The sequence below is a fragment of the Prionailurus viverrinus genome, chromosome B1 (genome assembly GCF_022837055.1).
Source record: "Prionailurus viverrinus isolate Anna chromosome B1, UM_Priviv_1.0, whole genome shotgun sequence".
In the NCBI taxonomy this organism is placed as follows: domain Eukaryota; kingdom Metazoa; phylum Chordata; class Mammalia; order Carnivora; family Felidae; genus Prionailurus; species Prionailurus viverrinus.
The window spans coordinates 73295927-73315254 of NC_062564.1; the positions used below are offsets into that span (position 1 = coordinate 73295927).

The window sequence follows — 19328 nt, forward strand, 5'->3', positions numbered from 1 at the left end:
CATGTTTAATTTGACACTTGTTTTTGTGACATGGGCTGGGACTTCACAAAGTAGAAGGAGAAATTGTGATAAGTAACACTTCCCTTCTCTCTCTCTCTCTCTCTCTCTCTCTCTCTGTCACATGCACACATACCTCACTAAGATATTTCTAACTGACAGTGCAGCTTCATTATGTCCCAGGCCTTTCCAGGCATTAACTGGAAGAATAGCTCCCTGTCTCCTGTGGTCCCAGAAGCTTTCCTCTTAACTCTGTTACCAGAAATCACTTGCTAACACTACCTTGGCATTTGGGCTCATTCTTAGCATTGCAATAAACAAAGATCAAACTCCTGAAGAAATGTCCAAGTATTCTTTTTAATTGGTTCTGATGTTAGAAATTCAAAAACACATGATAATTTCCACCATTCCTGCCTTTTGAATTAGTGAAGAATTACACATCTGAAATTCATGGGGCAAAGGACATTTTGAGTCAAACAAGGCTAAAGAATATTGCATGGAAAGAAAGTAGTGTCTGAAAGAGAGATTACATATTTAACCTTCTAAACTGAGAGAAGCAAGAAGAAATACTATCCATCTTTTTAGGAGTATAAAAACCAGAAAACACTTCCAGTGAAAAATATGATGAAAATGACACTGAAATCCATATTTGTGTGACCTCCTATCACTTACTCAAGGGCAAAGGACACAGTATTTGAAAGAGAATAAAGGTATCTTGTATATTGGTGAGTTTAAGAAAAAAAAAAAGATCAGTTAGTAAAGAGAGGCCTTCCTTAAAATCTGTACTATTGGTTTTACAAAGACTTCATATTTACATTAATAAGTCACTCACAATAATTTAGGTGGTAAATCCTTCTATCCTTATAAAGATAAGGGAAAATTCTTATTAGGGAAAAATGCTCCTATCATTATGAAGAGCAGCAGTGACCCCTACTGCTCAAATAAGGCATCTCTGGGTGTCCACCAGGACAGATTCTTAACCTTTCATGGGTTTTAAATCCTTTTATGAATCCAAAGAAATCTATAGATCTTTCACCAGAAAAAAAAAACCAGGTTTTATATAAATTAAAATTTATATATAACATACGTAATTCATAGATCCATGAGCTACATAAGGGGGTCACCGGGCTCTATTTATCTACCTAAAACTTTTAAGTGGATAATATAATTCTATAGATTCAAGAGAGCCTTTTAAAAGGAGAATAATCTAGTGCAATTTACCTCAATTATTACAATATTTTTAAGACCTTGGGCTTATAAAAATTTTCTAGGATGATTAACATGTTAATAGACCCAACTAGACAGTTATTATATTGCCATAGTTATATTAGAATCTTGTTTGTATCTCTATAATTTTACTGCATTTTAAAATCATACTCTTTTGTATATCTATTGCCACCTATAGGGAAGTTATAATCTGATATAGCTTCCCAAGTACATATATACTTCTTTGCAAGGCCTACCACTAGTGGACACTGTTACAGAAGATCAGTTCATAGGCCAAACTGCTACTCAAATTCAAAGATGACTTTATTTTCAAGCAGGAACATGATCTTAATGTTTTTAGTGAATAAAAAAATAAGTTTCTTTTTTTAATCAGTGAATTTCTAGTGAGATTATCATTTCACATCGCTATACTTTTTATAAGATTATTTTTTCCCCTCTCAAAAGGATATGCGGGGTGCTTTGGGGACAAGATCAGTGGAACTGGGTAGGTTAAGGAGCAAACAGGACCAGTGAAAGACTGGTCTATTCAAGTTTACAAATGTCTACCTCCATCAAGGTTTCTTTTCACGCAGAAAAGTAATTGGGCAGGATTAATCGAAAATTGCATTTTACCTGGGTGAAAAAACAAAATCTCAATACTTGGGCACCAGGCTGTGTATAAATAAAAGTGGCTCAAGTCTTCCATTGCATCCTTTTTTCCACCAGCTTTGAAAGCTGTACCCCAGCATTGTTGATGCCACATTAATTAGCAGACAACTAGGAAATAGCCAAGAATTATGCAGTTTTGAGAGATTAAACAACATGTATGCAGCGTAAAGTAAGTTTGGCGTTTTGCCGTATGTTAAAAATCTTTTGCAAAATTTCTCAAATTGAAACAATTCCGCAATATTGACTCAACAACTGTTCACTGGACAGTGTAAGTGGGATTGCTTTTCGGAGTTAAGGCTACAAAGGCGTCTGAATGCTTCCAGACAAAATTAGCCAAGCAGCGGAAGCAGGCGACATAAATTGCGGGGGCGACCCCCAAAGAGTTTTAGCGCTGACCGAGGTTTGCTCTCTCCAGATCCTCCCCACAGCTGGTTACTTAGATTCGCTGAGAAAAAGGATTAAGCTTCCGGGAAATACAACGCAAACAGCCACACCCCAAACCAAAATATTTAAGTCACAGAATAAGGCAGAGAACGTTATTTCAAGCTTTCTCCAAGAAGGTGAACGAGACCCTTAGGTACGCGGTACCAAGAACCTGCCAACTCAGGCCCGACACTACGTCCCCGAAGAAAAAGACCCGCCCCCTCGATCCCACAAGGCCGGCGGGCCACCAGCACGCGTGCGCGGACTGCGTCAGATCCGGCGCCAGGGCGCCCGATTCCGGAAGGGACTGCACAGTTGTGGCGGCGGTTTCTGTGTTGCAGGCTAGCGTTTCTTGTCTGCTGGAGCGGCGGGTCACCCAGCGGCATCATGGTCGAGGTAAAGTGGCACTTGGGCGCTGAGGGGTCGTTCGCTTCTGGAATGTTTTTCTTCGGCGTCAGGCGTGGGGGACCAAAGGTGTTCGGAGTTTGGAGAGGGTAGAGGCTGCGAAAGGAGGCTCTCTGGCTGAGGCCGGGTAGTCTCTTCTTAAGGTGTTCAGGGATAGAGGGAAGCCGGATGGCAGCATTAGTTGGAGGTTACCCTCAGGCATGAAGCCGGAGAGAATTCTTACTGCCTTTTTACTCTTGAGCCTTTGAGCTCGGCAGTGTCCCCGGAGGCGGTGCTTCTGGACCGCTGATACTCCCCATCTGCAGAATAGAGTTCGTGGTTGTGTGTCCTAAAAGATTGGCAGTATTCTCTGGTGTTCACTTAGTGCTTTCCATCAGCTCTTCCCCAGGAAAACCTGCCATTTTGAAGTTTTGCATCTTTCCCTGTCTTGAACAACCATTCTGTTAGACAGCCTTGTCCGTCTTATCTCAGAAATATTTCTTGACCCTTGTCCGTGTCCACTGCGTTCACTTTAATTCAAACCAACACCATCTTTCATCTGGACAAGAGCATTAGCTCTTTGCTGGTGTCCTTGCTTCCATTTTTGTTACACCCTCCTCCCTCCGTAAATTGATCTGTTTAAAACGTAAGTTGATCATGCTTTTTCTGCTTAAAATCCTTTACTGGCCCGATGTTACTAGAGCAAAAATGCAGACTGTTGGAATAATCTTCAAAGAACCCTTATCCTGATCTGGACCTTGCCTACCCTTGGAACCTCATCTCGGTATCACAGCCCACCTTCCTACTGAACATATACAACTCTTGCGGCTCCTGGCATCATTGCAGATACTGAACTGCTGTGTACATGGCATTTTCTCTTTACTGAATTGTTCTTAACTCTTCTGCACAGAGCTAACTCTCTACTTAACTGACATCTCAGAGAGGATTTTTTTTAAATATAATTTATTGACAGATTGGTTTCCATACAACACCCACCGCTCATCCCAACAAGTGCCCTCCTCAATGCCCTCTCCCCCACTCTCCATCAACCCTCAGTTTGTTCTCAATATCCAAGAGTCTCTTATGGTTTGCCTCCCTCCCTCTCTGTAACTTTTCAGAGAGATTTTTCATAACTATCCTAAGTTCTTTCTGTGTCTCATGCCCTTGCTTGTTTCCTTCATAGCACTTACCAAAATGTGTTGCTTATTTTTATCTGTTTTCTCTTGAGCACCTGGACCATGACTGTCTTTTCATCATTCTTTTGTTAGCGTCTAGCACAGAACCTGCCAGACACATAGCAGGAGTTCAGTAGATATTTACTGAATAAATGACCAAGCTCAGGCATCACTAGTTGGTATGGGTGGGTCTCTGGCCAATGAAGAGCTTCCTCTTCTTCTAAACTTGACTCCTATAGCTTGCTACAAATAGCCATGGTGAGTGGTAGAAAGCAGTTTACATATTTAAACTTGTAAAGTGTATAACTAATTTGAATTTAATTTAGGTTATGATATGTGTAATTTGCAGATGGATATGTGATTATAATCTTTCTTTCTAGGAGGTACAGAAACATTCTGTGCACACACTTGTGTTCAGGTCATTGAAGAGAACCCATGACATGTTTGTAGCTGATAATGGAAAACCTGTGCCTTTGGATGAAGAGAGGTAGGTATTGTTCCTTTTCAGTTGCTAGAATAGTTTAACTACTTAATAACTGGGGGAAGAGAGCAGGGAGAGGGGGACCTTTAAAGATTAGTGAGTGATACTAACACTCGTAGGATATCTATTCAATAATGATTGGTGTTTGGGCATGATTTAAGCTGATTTAACTTTTTTTTGGCCTTGTCTTTTACAGTAAAAATCCCATTAATTAATTGCATTTATAAATACCCAGTAATTAGGAGAGTCCCTTTTAGGTGTTATATCTTATAATCAATCACTTTGTATGTGCTTTCAGCTTCCCGCTGCTCTCAGAGCCTTGCTGAGCTGAAATTGTACCTGGCCAGTACCTCTACTCCCATCTTTTCTCGTTAGTATGATGAAGATTTTTGAGTGGTGGCATATTTTTGGTTCTACATCTCCAGCTCCAGTCTGGGATTGCATTATGTGCAGTGTTCCTTCTTTGTCCTTTACCCTTCTTTTAAAATCTACTTAATTCCTAAAACAAGCATTTATATTTAATTTATAAAGTGAGCTATTCTTAAAATTTATATAAGTGCATTTCTTTAAAAAATACTGAACTAATTACGTACTTCGATTAGTTCTAATTACTCTTTTTAGATACATCCAGTAAAGGTTATGATAGAAGCTTTTGCTATATTTTTATATTTACACATTTGAAGGAAAATATATTGACTTTGAGGTTTTTAAAAGGATATATTAGTTTCTATGTATTTTTAAACCGGACCCTTGATAACTTATCATGAAAGGTTTTGTATTTATTGGTTAACAACCTGAAATGTTACTTAGACTTAATGGATGCTATGTGGTGGATTATGAACAAAAGTGTGGAAATGCACTTGGAAGTTTTGAGCTTTTCAAAATACTACTTTAAAAACTTCATAGAAATTTTTTCTACATGATTAGGCAAACCTAAGCTATTTAAGTACTTGTGTTTCTCGGCTATCTATGAATATATTTACTTTGGTTCATATTTTTAAAGTACTCAAGATACATTATTATGTTCATAATTTTTAAATAGTCACAAACGGAAAATGGCAATCAAGCTGCGTAATGAGTATGGTCCTGTGTTGCATATGCCTACTTCAAAAGAAAATTTTAAAGAGAAATGTCCTCAGAATGCATCGGATTCCTATGGTCATAAACAATATCCTGCCAATCAAGGTAAGTGTGGCATTATCAGAAATGTGATTCTTTTTAAAAGTAGAAATGTAATTTTTAAAAATAGAAAAATGAAATGTTCTAGTGCCTGTTCTGGAAGGACTGACTAGAGCCAAACCCTATTGAACTAGTGTACCAGTATTATAATGGAAGTCTTGATTTCCTCATTGGAGTAGTGAGTTGAGATTATTGGTTGGTAGGTTTTTTCTTAATAGGAAATAAAAAAGTGGTAGAATCATAATCGCAGAAATTATTAGGATATAGAGAAGGTCACAGTGGAGACTAAAGGAAATATTTCTAACCCATGGGGAGACCATCTGTGTATCTTGGCTGTAATTCAGAAAGATGATACTAAGCACTGGCATTCTAATGCATAAAAATAATCTAACATTCCACTGAGAAATCATTTGCTTGGAAGAAAAACCACAGTTGATTTTTACTTGACTGAACAATCTCTCTACATACCATTAGAATTGTACAAGCTTTCTTGACATCATATTAACAAAAGGTCAAAAGAAATAGCTGTGTCCATGGTCTTCAGAAGCCAAAACAAAAATGATCAATTTATCTTATATCTGACATTTGGGTTTAGTTGGGAAAATTTGAGAAATTCAGTTGATAATTTAACACTTATTAAAAGAGATGATACTTGTACATATGATAAATTTGCCAATGATCATAATGATTTTTCTCCTTTTTTTAAGGACAAGAAGTTGAGTATTTGGTGACAGGTACACATCCATATCCACCAGGACCTGGTAAGTGAGCTATTTTATATTGAAAATATCTTGTAGTCATTTCTTTGAATGAACCAATAATATGATTCCTATTGCCTATAAAATACAAGATAAACTTAGCAGACAGGCATCCAAGCATAGCATTTATTTATTTATTTAGGCATAGCTTTTATTTTATTTTATTTTTTTTTAATTTTTTTTTTTTAATTTTTTTTTTCAACGTTTATTTATTTTTGGGACAGAGAGAGACAGAGCATGAACGAGGGAGGGGCAGAGAGAGAGGGAGACACAGAATCGGAAACAGGCTCCAGGCTCTGAGCCATCAGCCCAGAGCCCGACGCGGGGCTCGAACCCGCAGACCGCGAGATCGTGACCTGGCTGAAGTCGGACGCTTAACCGACTGCGCCACCCAGGCGCCCCTAGGCATAGCTTTTAGATGATAGTAAACTAATACTCAGTATCAGATACATTCATTGAGCAAACATTTCTAAGCACCTAAATTTATTTCAGGCACTGTGCTAGGAATTCAAAGACAGTAACACTGCTCCAAGCTAAAACATGCTTATATGGAGGTTTAAACAGACATGTTATTATCATTAAACTTATAAAAGTGATTGAAGTGTTAGTGTAGAATCAGGTGTGATAAAAGTGTCTACTAGATGTCTGTGTGTGTAGAAAATTGGCACACAGATGGAGTGGCTAGTATATTGGGGTGGAGGACAGAAAGCTTAGTATATCTAGTTTTAGTAATTTTATTTAAAAAAAAATTTTTTTTTTTTAACATTTATTTATTTTTGAGACAGAGAGAGACAGAGCATGAACAGGGGAGGGGCAGAGAGAGAGGAAGACACAGAATCTGAAACGGGCTCCAGGCTCTGAGCTGTCAGCACAGAGCCCGACGTGGGGCTCGAACTCACGGACCATGAGACCATGACCTGAGCCAAAGTCGGATGCTTAACTGACTGAGCCACCCAGGCGCCCCTAGTTTTAGTAATTTTAGAAGACAGGATTTACCATAATGAAAGCCCAGACAGATTAGTACTTCTTGTTTAGTAATTTACATTTACTCTTGGAAATATTCGGTTAGTATTTGGGGGCTGCTTAATTTTTATATCTGAAGGTAATACCCCAAAATAATAGAAATTGTCTTTACTGTCTTGGGTATGTTAATACCAAGCTGCCTGAGATTAAATCAAATTTGAGTTATGTGATTTCAAGTTACATTTATTATTAAAAAGTTAGAAATAAAAGACTCACAAAACATAATAGAAATTTTTATAGTATCACCACCTGGAGATACCCCATGTTTGCTTCCAGTATTTTATTTTAAACCTATCTAAATGAAATCAAAGATAGCTACTGAAAGCAATTGATGTTTTTCTTTAAACAGGGGTTGCTTTGACTGCAGATACTAAGATCCAAAGAATGCCAAGTGAATCAGCCGCTCAATCCTTAGCTGTGGCATTACCTTCTTCTCAGACCAGGTATGAAGTATTATGCTTCTAATTATAGAGATTTTGAAAACATAATTCATTGTTTCTGTTTTTCTCATTTTAAGGTTTCTATATAATTACGTATTATGTGACGTTTTCCTTTATCATTGCTTACAAAAATTTGAAGAGTTGGTTCTGCAGAGCACATGACGTGACAATTAATTGCTTAGAATGTGCTATTTCCTTTGCTTCAGGGTTGACGCAAATCGTAATGCACCTGCTGGAGGTGAATACCGACATCCAGCGGCCGCTGACCGTTCACAGCCTGCCGGGATGACTTCAGTAAGTTTCTCTGTGTCAAATCATGCTGCAGGTTTCTAATTTTTGGAACTTGTTGCCTTATTTTCCTTTATTGCAAGAGTCTTCAGTTAAATACTAAATAAATGAAAATTTGCCTTGGAATTACTAAAGTAAATAATGGCTGACTGAGCTAGTTGTTAGTATTTCATGGCCCTAAAATTTAAGTTGCTAGTGAATTGATATATTTTTTAGAATTTAACATTTTGTTATTCTGTGTCTTTTACACATTGTACGTAATGCTTATTTTGATGTATATAATGTGATGTTGCCCTTTATTATCCACTATTAAAAGTGCAAGGAATACTATTCTAAAACTTGTGTTAATATGGTTTAAATATGAAAATCTCTTTTTTGTTAAACCCTTAGTTGGCTGACACAGTTTAGTGCTGTTAGTAATGTAATATTCATAGGCTGTAGAACTTGTATGTTATAAATGAGCATTTAGAAATACATAAGTTTATGTGTAAGTAAATGGTAGCTAAATTGGTGAAAGTAGTTATAAAAAGAATAACTGAAAATACCTAGTTTGTTTTATTATGCTATCACTTGAATAACTGCAGGCTTTGATTCCTTAATTTATTATGCAGTTATTTGGCTTTATGAAATGAATTAATCTGTGGTCTTCCCACCACATTTCTTCTTTTGCCTCCATTCACAGATCTCTGCTCAGGCTTTCTGCCTCCTTAGGAGGAGGTAATGTAAGCTTCTTGAGGGCAGGAACTTTATGGCTTAAGTATGTTTTGGATGCATGGATGGATGCTAATAGTAGATGGTACATCAGCTAAAATACCTTATATTTATTTAGTTAGTTAGTTTTTAGTGTTTATTTCTGAGAGAGAGAGACAGAGCACGAGCAGGAGAGGGGCAGAAAGAGAGGGAGACACAGAATCTGAAGCAGGCTCCAGGCTCTGAGCTGTCAGCACGGCACAGAGCCCGACGTGGGGCTCAAACCCACAAACCATGAGATCATGACCTGAGCCGAAATCGGACGCTTAACCAGCTGAGCCACCCAGGCGTGCCTAGAGTACCTTTTAAAATGTTAATTAAGTATTTTTGGAAGGTAGTTTCTCCTTTGCAATATTAAATCAATAATGTTAAAATACAACAATGACAGGCAGAGACATTAATCCACTTGCAATCACTCAAATAATGGTAGGAGCTTATATAGAGCATTTACAGAGTAGTAATAATGTCTTTGTAGTAACTGTATGAAATAGGCACTGTTATTTCCACTTTACAAAGCAGGCATAGAGGTTATGTAATTTTTACCCAAAGTCCAGTCAGCTAATAATTGGCAGAGCTGGGTTCATGAACCCATGCTTAGTGATATGTGCTCTTAACTCTAATGTTTTGCCTCTGAGATTTTTTAATTGATTTTTAAAATTAACATACAGAAAATATAATTCTGATTAGAAGTCTTAGGTGTGCAGACATTTTCTGGTTATGCAAACATTTTAGCTGTCTTTTCATCAAAGGGGGTAAAAAGCCTCATAAATCCCCTTTTAAAATTTTTCATTTTTGATTTAACATGAAATGTTAGGTATGTCTTTAACAATAATGTAATCTGTTCTATGTCTAGGCTGTTATGGAGGCTGGCAATGCCAAGAACTCTGCACTGATGGCTAAAAAAGCCCCTACAATGCCCAAACCCCAGTGGCACCCACCATGGAAACTGTACAGGGTGAGTGAATCTGTATATCATGCCATTACAGAAACGATGATTGCTTTCCAGTTGCAAGAGCTGAAGGAGTGGAATAAGGAGGAAAAGGAGTGAATATGAGCACTGGTAAAGTGGTCTGAGACCAGATGAGGGAAGGGTTAGGCCCCAATCTTGAAAGATAGATCTTAGGAAGACTTCTTTAAGTAAAAGCCATGTATGTATTTCCTATAAAATACAGTATAAAATGTTGACAGAAAGCTATTAGGTGTAGAGAACAGATGAAATAAATTTTCTAAGTGTTTAAAGTGTTTAGTGTGAAGGCTAGGAGGAAGAACAGCATATGACATTGTTTCTTTGGCTCTATTGATGATCTTTTTTCAATTATAGTAAATTAAATGATTCAAAATGTACCAGATCTAAAATGAAGTATATATAGCAGAAAAACTGTAACTGCACTTAATTTACTATATGTGCTAAATTTGGTATTTTAATTGTACACTAACATAGCCTTTCTTTTCGTGTACAGACCTAATAAATTTTATTAGATACATAAATTTGGGTAATCACCTAGTCTGTATATAGAAGTTCCAGCAACTCAAAAAACACTCCTATGCTATTATTTTACAGTCATATCCTTTCCTACCCATGGTGACTGTTCGTCTGTTTTCTATATTATAGTTGTGCCTTTTCAATTTTGTTAAATAATGGAATTACATGGTATGCACCTTTTGAGACCGACTTCCTTCACTCAGCTTAATGTCTTTGAGAGTCATCCAAGTTGTTGTATCTATTAATAGATTCCTCTTTGCTGAGTAACATTTCATTGTATAGATATATCAATTTGTGTATTCATTTACTGAAGATAAATTGTAAAATCTGTCAAATAATTTTACAAACTTATTTGAAGATGTGAGGACGGGCTATTCAAACTTATGTGCAATGAGTTGAAATTGAATAAACTTTTATGTGTAACGAGTCTGCCCATTCTACCTTTTGTTTTATGCAGGTGATCAGTGGACATCTTGGCTGGGTTCGCTGTATTGCTGTAGAACCTGGAAACCAGTGGTTTGTAACTGGATCTGCTGACAGAACTATAAAGGTAATGAAGAAGGAAGAAAAAAAAAATAGGACTTTGTATTTGCTATATAAATTTTATCTTTTATTTTCCTGGGTGGAGATTTCTGTTGTACTTTCTGTGATTTCTTAGACCTGAGTTTGGGGTAAAAGTTACTATATTTATCAATTCACTGTTCTGAATAAATATGTTTGAGAAATGATATTTAAGTAACAAGTTTTGCCAACAGTACATACTGACTACCTACCACTAATTCCTTGATTTTTACCTTTTTTCTCTTCTGGTTACAAAATTAAAGTATGCTTATTTATTAAAAAATGTGGAAAATATAGAAAAATATAAAAGAATACAGACCCATACATAATCCTAACACTGTCAAATAATTTGAACATGAATTTCTGTTTAGTATTTATTTCTGTGCATATGTGTCATTATATTTACTTCTGAGCTCTTTTCCTGTGTGTGTAAGTGCGTATTTTGTTTATTTTGAGGTCGAGAGAGAGAGTGTGTGCACATGGGCATGAGAGCAGGGGAAGGGCAGAGGGAGAGAGAGAAACCCAAGCAAACTCTGTGCTACCTGTGCAGAGCCCAACACGGGGCTTGATCTCAATGACCTGAGCTAAAATCGAGAGCCGGGTGCTTAACTGAGCTACCCAGATGCCCTTTTATTTTATTTTTTTTATTCTTTTATTTTTTATTATTTTTTTTAAACGTTTATTTTTGAGACAGAGAGAGACAGAGCATGAACGGGGGAGGGTCAGAGAGAGAAAGTGAGACACAGAATTGGAAACAGGCTCCAGTCTCTGAGCTGTCAGCACAGAGCCCGACGCGCGAGATCATGACCTGAGCCGAAGTCGGACGCCCAACCGACTGAGCCACCCAGGCGCCCCCCCCAGATGCCCTTTTAAATGTGTATCTTTAAAAAGTCATGCTTGGGCGCCTGGGTGGCGCAGTCGGTTAAGCGTCCGACTTCAGCCAGGTCACGATCTCGTGGTCCGTGAGTTCGAGCCCCGCGTCAGGCTCTGGGCTGATGGCTCGGAGCCTGGAGCCTGTTTCCGATTCTGTGTCTCCCTCTCTCTCTGCCCCTCCCCCGTTCATGCTCTGTCTCTCTCTGTCCCAAAAATAAATAAACGTTGAAAAAAAAAATTAAAAAAAAAAAAGTCATGCTTGATGTATAATTTTGTACTCTGGTTTTTTTCCCACTTAATATTATATCAGAGGCATGTTTCTGTGAGAAAAGGATATATCACTTAGGTATTCTATACTGTTTTCCTGTTGTTAGACATTAAACTTTTTAGTTTCTTGATTTTCACCATCACAAGTAATGCCGTAATTAATCATTGAGCCTAAAGCTTTTTGCTGTATTTTAAATTACTTTGTTACTATAGATTCCCAGAAATGGAATTAATGGGTTAAATGTTTTTGAGGTTGACACTCAGAGTACAGCTTATTTTCCAAAATGGACTAATTGATACTTGCAGTGTATGAGAGAATCCTTTTCAGCACACTGATTGTGTATTTTTAAAAATACCTACTAAATGTTAAGCAGAAATGGGTATCTAATCTTTTGAAAACTGTACATAAAAAAATTTCTGGTGGGTTTGAACTTTTTGATACCTAATAAAGCTGCTTTTAGGTTTTTTCAACATACATATATATTTATTTATTGAGGTATAGTTGACATACAACATTATATTAGTTTTAGGTACACAACGTAATGATTCAGTATTTATATACATTGTGAAATGAATACCACAATAAATCTAGTTAACATCTGTCATCATACATAGCTACAGATTGTTTTTTCCTTTTAGAGAGAATTTTTGAGATCTACTCTTTTTTAACAACTTTTAAATATGCGGTGCAGTATTAATAAATGACAGTCACCATGCTGAACATTATATCCCCATGACTTATCTACTTTATAACTGGAAGTTTGTACCTTGACTCTATCCATTTTGCCTACTCCCCACCCCACCTCTGGCAACTACTGATCTATTCTCTTTATCTCTGAGCTTTGTTTGTTTGTTAATGTTTGTTTTTATTTTTATTTTTATTTTTTTTTTAAATTTTTTTTTTTTTCAACGTTTATTTATTTTTGGGACAGAGAGAGACAGAGCATGAACGGGGGAGGGGCAGAGAGAGAGGGAGACACAGAATCGGAAACAGGCTCCAGGCTCTGAGCCATCAGCCCAGAGCCCGACGCGGGGCTCGAACCCACGGACCGCGAGATCGTGACCTGGCTGAAGTCGGACGCTTAACCGACTGCGCCACCCAGGCGCCCCGTTAATGTTTGTTTTTAGAGTGTATATGCCAGTAAAATCACATAGTATCTTTGTCTGACTTATTTCACATAGCATAATTCACTCAAGGTTCATCCATGTTGTCATAAATGGCAAGATTTCATTCTTTTTCATGGCTGAATGATAGTTCATTGTGTGTGTTTGTGTGTACATACAGATACACAACACATTTTTTTTTTATCCACTCATCCATTGATGGACATTTAGTTTGTTTCCATAGGGTTGTTTTTTTTTTTTAAGTTGTTGCCATCCTTGGCTAATTTAATGTTATTCATACTTTCATTATCTATGATATCCTTTTATATATACTAAGATTTTGTCACTTATTGCAAATACTTTCCTAGTTTGAACGTGCTTTTTTTATTCTATTTTTTCCCTGCTTAACAAGGAAGATTGGTGGGAGATTGTTTTTGAAGACTTACTTTTAATATCAAGATTCTAAAAATTTGCTTTGGAATAATCCAAAAGAAAAAAATTAAATATTCTTTGATTGCAGATCTGGGACTTGGCTAGTGGCAAATTAAAACTGTCATTAACTGGGCACATTAGTACAGTGCGTGGTGTGATAGTAAGCACACGGAGCCCTTACCTGTTCTCCTGTGGAGAAGACAAACAAGTCAAATGCTGGGATCTTGAATATAATAAGGTAAGCTTGTAGTTGAGGATTTAAAACATTATGAACCACTGTTTTTCTTTCTAATTATAGAGATTTTCACTTTCCTGCTTTATTTTCAGGTTATAAGGCACTATCATGGACATCTGAGTGCAGTGTATGGTTTGGATTTGCACCCAACAATTGATGTGCTGGTAACCTGTAGTCGAGATTCAACTGCACGGGTAAATGGAGTAGACCCTTGTGTTTATTTGTAAATATATCGCATCTTACAGTATGCATGTTTGGTAATGGAGTCACATGTGATTTGTTAAGAGAATTGAAGATAGTTGCCTTGACCTGTCGGTAGCCTAGCCCCTGAGTTTCTTGACTTCTGTGTTTTTTCACCTTCGTTTTCAGTTCTGTGGCCTCATCGTGTTTATTATTGGGAGTGCCCTGCCTCTGAAATGTGACACTTGCACGTTCCCTTCCCATCACTACAACTATTTTCCATGAGCTGTTTCCTTCAATAGTCTCATTATACCCATTCTTACACTTTGGGTACCCTAATCTTTCAGGTTTTTGTTGTTGTTGTTGTTCCCATCATCTGCCTTCTGTCTGCATTCCCCAGCCAACTTATAGATCATTATCTTTCTTTTAAACAGTTTTTCATTATATTCAGGCACGGTTGCCTAGTAAATTCCCAGCCTTGAATTGATCCAGTTACCTGCCTGAGATATGAATACCTGTTCTGACAGTATGTCTGTTGTTTTTTTATAGATTTGGGATGTGAGAACTAAAGCCAGTGTGCACACATTATCTGGACACACAAATGCAGTTGCTACAGTGAGGTGTCAAGCTGCAGAACCACAAATTATTACTGGTATGACTGATAGCTTTTAAGTTTATAGTGTATTTAATCAGAATGCATTATGATTATGCATATACTTTTCCTATTCACTATGACTCTTGCTTTGTATTGTAGACACATTGGGTGTGCATTTGAAATTTACTGTGGTAATTTTTCATTTGGTTGTTTTTATCTCAAACTCTGTACATATCAGAATATATCACATCTCAGTATCATGTAATGTTTGATTAGAAATGCTTCTGTTAGATACAATTAGACATTGTTTCATAGTATCAAAATTACTGGTCTAAGAAGTTGAAATTAGGTGAAATACCCTGAGACCAATTACTTTTAGAGCTGGTTTGAGTCTTGTTTTACTTACAGTAAGATTAATAATACATCTTTACTTGGGGTGCCTGGGTGGCTCACTTGGTTAAGCGTCGGACTCTTGATTTCGGCCCGGTCATTCTCTCACAGTTGTGAGATTGAGCCCCGTGTTTGGTTCCATGCTGAGCGTGGTGTCTGCTTAAGATTTTCTCTCTCTCTCTCTCTCTCTCTCTCTCTCTCTCTCTCTCTCTCTCTCTTTCCCCTCCTCCCTCCCTCTCCTCTGCCCCTCCCTTGCTTGTACACATGCACACTCTCTCAAAAAATAAAAATAAATTAAAAAAAAATATTAGATCTTTAAGACTAGAAAGTAATTCATTCACTTGATGTATTTTATTAACTACAAGTTTTTTCTTCCCCTCCATGAGGAGTAACATCATGTATTTGCTTTGTTACTCGCATTTGTTCTAGCTGTTGAGAGTGCATCAAGCATTTATTGCCTTTTTTAAGAATTAAATTTAAAACCAACCTAAAAATTAGAACTGTAAAGTAATTAGCCAAGAGTTGATAGGACTTTCACTTAGTCTATATGTATCTATGCAAGACTCCTTCATATTTTGTTGTGTTTAATTTTTGCGTTATTTTTTCTGATCGAATTTTGAGGGTGTGTGTGTTTTTATTATAGGAAGCCATGATACTACAATACGATTATGGGATTTGGTGGCTGGAAAAACAAGAGTCACATTAACAAATCACAAAAAATCCGTCAGGGCTGTGGTTTTACATCCTAAACAGTAAGTGTATTTTCCTAATTCACTTCTCTTTTTTCAATATTTAGTGTAAGTATGGAAAGACCAACACTGGTACTATTTCCGTAGTTATTTAGCTCTCATTTCCAGGCCTGTGCCACTTACAAGCATGCATTTCTTTTATTTTCCCTATGTCGTATTTTGCTTCATGACCTATATGTGATAAGGAAAATTTTCTACATGGTGAGCAAGGATAGTGTCAAACGAGACAATATGAATAAATCATTGCTAAAATCTGCGTGTCAAAGTAGAGGCTAATAGAAGATGGATTTAATGTTTTGATAGAAATGTTACTGGGCATTGAGACATACATAGAGTAGTTTAATTTTTAAGTTAATATACATAGAAAAAAATAGTAGGAGCCGTGACCTCATAATCAGGTTATCCATAGAGGTGAGCATATTACCACAGCCTGTTTATTATATCACATCACCTTGACACTTTTCTGGTCACATTGATATCTTCTGTACCCATTATTTCCTCCCTCCCTCACTTTTTCTGTCTTCCTCACTCACTGTCTTTTTTTCCCCCCACTTCCTTTTCTCTTTCTTTCTCTGTTTCTTTCCTTCTTTTCCTTTCTTCCTGTTTTCCCCTCTCTCCTTCTCTTGCTCTCTATCCAGAATAGTTTCATAACCCCTTGCCCTTAATGTGAATTTAAGGTTTTGTACATTTGTTGCTTTAACTCAGTGTAGAGCATTGGGGAAATGAGAATAAAACATTAATCTTGGATTTTTATTTATTTTGAAGATCTGATTTGACTTAAATATTTATTTTGAAGATCTGATTTGACTTGGAACAGATTATCTTCATATTTTTACCTCTTGGTATGACAATAATATTTTGCTAAAGCTACGTGGACCCATAAATGCACATGTAGAGAATACAGCCCTAACAAGCTTTTTTGAACTCACCATTTTATTTAACTTTGTTTACTTTGTCACTAATTCTTTGTAATCTTGTTTCAGTTACACATTTGCATCTGGGTCTCCAGATAACATAAAACAGTGGAAATTCCCTGATGGAAGTTTTATTCAAAATCTTTCTGGTCATAATGCTATTATTAACACACTGACAGTAAATTCTGATGGAGTGCTTGTTTCTGGAGGTAAATTAAGATTTTAGAGATAAATGTGTTTTAGTCTCATTTTTTTTCTTTTGGTAAATGAGTAAACGTTTATAAAATTTCTAAGCCATCCCACCTAAGTATTATAACAGAACTTGCCCAATTACTGTGTATTTGGATGTTCATATGTGTGTTCATGCATATTTGTAATACCTGTAGCATATTTCATAGTTTAACCATCTTTGAGTTCCCACATGATAAATCTAAGGAATTCATGCTGGGAACCACCTGAAGTTTGGTTGTGTATTCTGGAATTAGATATTGTTTTGTGGTGCTTTTTGAGCTCTATACTAAATTCTGAATTCACACATAAAAATAGACGAACCAGTATTAAGAGAAGCTTCAGTGCCTATGTCTTACATATCTTTATAACTATTTAATCTTTATTGTCACAGTACTTGACCCACGGATGGTACTTAAATGTTTGTCAAGCTGAATTGTTGATAGGACACCAAGTTTAATTAGATTTTTTTTCCTTTAAGCTGACAATGGCACTATGCATCTTTGGGACTGGAGAACTGGCTATAATTTCCAGAGAGTTCATGCAGCTGTGCAGCCTGGCTCTTTGGATAGTGAATCAGGAATATTTGCTTGTGCTTTTGATCAGTCTGAAAGTCGGTTACTAACCGCTGAAGCTGATAAAACCATTAAAGTGTATAAAGAGGATGATACAGCGGTAAGTTCTCTATTTCACATATATTTTAAAGTAAAAGAAATCATACCAATTTAGCAAGTGTTTTTTCATTTTAAAGGTATTGAAATTATCAGAAGGGAAAATAATCTTCATAGTATTAAAGAATTTGTCATCTTGAGTAGTGAGTGTTCATAGATTTCTGTATTGGTTTCATTGATGCCAGTGAATTATCCTTATTTACTATACTTAGGAAATCTTGCATCCACAATAACCACATGTTGGGGCTCCTGGGTTGCTCATTCCGTTAAGTATATGACTTCGGCTCAGGTCATGATCTCACAGTTCGTGAGTTCGAGCCCCTCGTTGGGCTCTATGCTGATAGCTCAAAGTCTGGAGCCTGCTTCCGATTGTGTCTCTCCCTCTGCTCATGCTCTCTCTCTCTCTCTCTCTCTCCTTCAAAATAAATAAACATTAAAAAAAAAAAAAGAATAACCACAAATAAATAAATTTCTATGCAGATAAATTCTAAAATCATAAGCTTTGGTATTACCAGAATACCTAAATAGCAATTTTATTTGAGATGAAAAACCATGAACTGAATTTGTAGTGAACCAGTCGTCCTTTATTAGATTCAGATAATGTCAAAAATTTGTCAACTATTTCTTTTTTTTTTTTTAATATAATGTATTGTCAAATTGGCTTTCATACAACACCCAGTGGTCATCCCAACAAGTGCCCTCCTCAGTGCCCGTCACCCATTTTCTCCTCACCCCCACTCCCCTGTCCACCCACAGTTTGTTCTCTGTATTTAAGAGTCTCTCGTGGTTTGCCTCCCTCCCTTATCAACTGTTTCTGAAATTGTTAAAGAACTGCTAAATACGTAATGCCAACTAATGTAATTTAGAATTGATGGCCTTGTTTTTGTTAGGGAGTTATTAATTAAAAAACTAACAATATTTGGTTTTATTTAATTTTCTGTTTTCAGACAGAAGAAACTCATCCAGTCAGCTGGAAGCCAGAAATTATCAAGAGAAAGAGATTTTAATGTAACATTGTCTTCATGGTGGCTCCCCCCCCACACACACACCCTTTTAAAAAAAAAAAAAAAAGCTTGGTGTTGATGAGGATATCCAGTCATTTTGTGCTCTGGCTAGGAATGCAGAAACTCACATGCTTAAATCATTCCTGCTTCGTATTTTATAATAAACTGCTCCCCCCCCACCGTGTTATTTTCTAAAATAAATAATTTGAGATCCTAAGAAAATGCAGATATCAAGCATACGCAGGTTCATTGAACACAACTATTCTAAAGATAGAATATTTGTCAGTTTTTTTAAAAGACACTTTTTAAAAAAACTTAACCAAACTGCTTACTATAATAAGGATATGTTTTGAGGGGAGCAGTTGTGTTTTTGTGTGTGTGTGTGTGTTTTTCTTTTCTTTTTCATTTTCTTTTTTTTTTTTTTAGTCCTTTAAGAACTAGTATCTGTGACTAATAATTTGGGATTAAAGGATTTGAAGTCTTACTATAATTTATGTATGTTTATTCCACAGTTTTTGAGTGTATGCTCTGCAAAGCTCTGTACTGGATACTGTTCAGGAAATAGACAAGCAAGTTGTATCTGGCCTCCAAGACTCTAGTTTATGTTACAGAAATGCAGTAAGGGAGAGGCAGGCAAAAAGCTGGAGTAGCACAGAGGGAAGAGCCAGTAATTTTTCCCAGAGAGCATGTGGAAGACTTCATAGAGTCAGGGGTATTTGAGCTGAGCCTTGAGACGGCACAGAGGGAAAACAGTTTTCTAAGATGAGGCATAAAGTGAATGAAACCAGACGTGGGAAACTCTGACGTGTTCTAGGAGCAAAGAGCTGTCTGCTGCAGTTGAGTAATGAGAACAGCTGGTTGGTGCTGGA

General features: G+C 36.8%; 1 protein-coding gene across 2 annotated transcripts; it reads left to right on the forward strand.

The window, feature by feature from the left end:
* Positions 1–2577: 2577 nt before the first annotated feature.
* Positions 2578–18964, forward strand: PLRG1 (pleiotropic regulator 1). 2 transcript variants are annotated; one of them, XM_047857320.1, is made up of 16 exons: positions 2586–2691; positions 4235–4341; positions 4634–4705; positions 5378–5520; positions 6222–6275; positions 7645–7738; positions 7942–8029; positions 9627–9728; positions 10714–10806; positions 13582–13731; positions 13821–13922; positions 14458–14560; positions 15537–15645; positions 16626–16765; positions 17266–17459; positions 18403–18964. In XM_047857320.1, exons 4-16 carry the CDS (start codon positions 5391–5393, stop codon positions 18460–18462), a joined length of 1419 nt encoding a protein of 472 aa, XP_047713276.1. In that variant the 5' UTR covers positions 2586–2691; positions 4235–4341; positions 4634–4705; positions 5378–5390; the 3' UTR covers positions 18463–18964. The 2 variants fall into 2 exon arrangements, with proteins under 2 accessions (XP_047713275.1, XP_047713276.1); XM_047857319.1 differs by lacking the exon at positions 4634–4705 and having other exon boundaries at positions 2578–2691.
* Positions 18965–19328: the final 364 nt, after the last annotated feature.

Coding starts and splice junctions, on each gene's coding strand:
- PLRG1 (XM_047857319.1), top strand. Junction 16,766..17,265: donor TGGAGTGCTTGTTTCTGGAG/GTAAATTAAGAT, acceptor TTTTCCTTTAAG/CTGACAATGGCACTATGCAT. Junction 17,460..18,402: donor ATAAAGAGGATGATACAGCG/GTAAGTTCTCTA, acceptor TTCTGTTTTCAG/ACAGAAGAAACTCATCCAGT.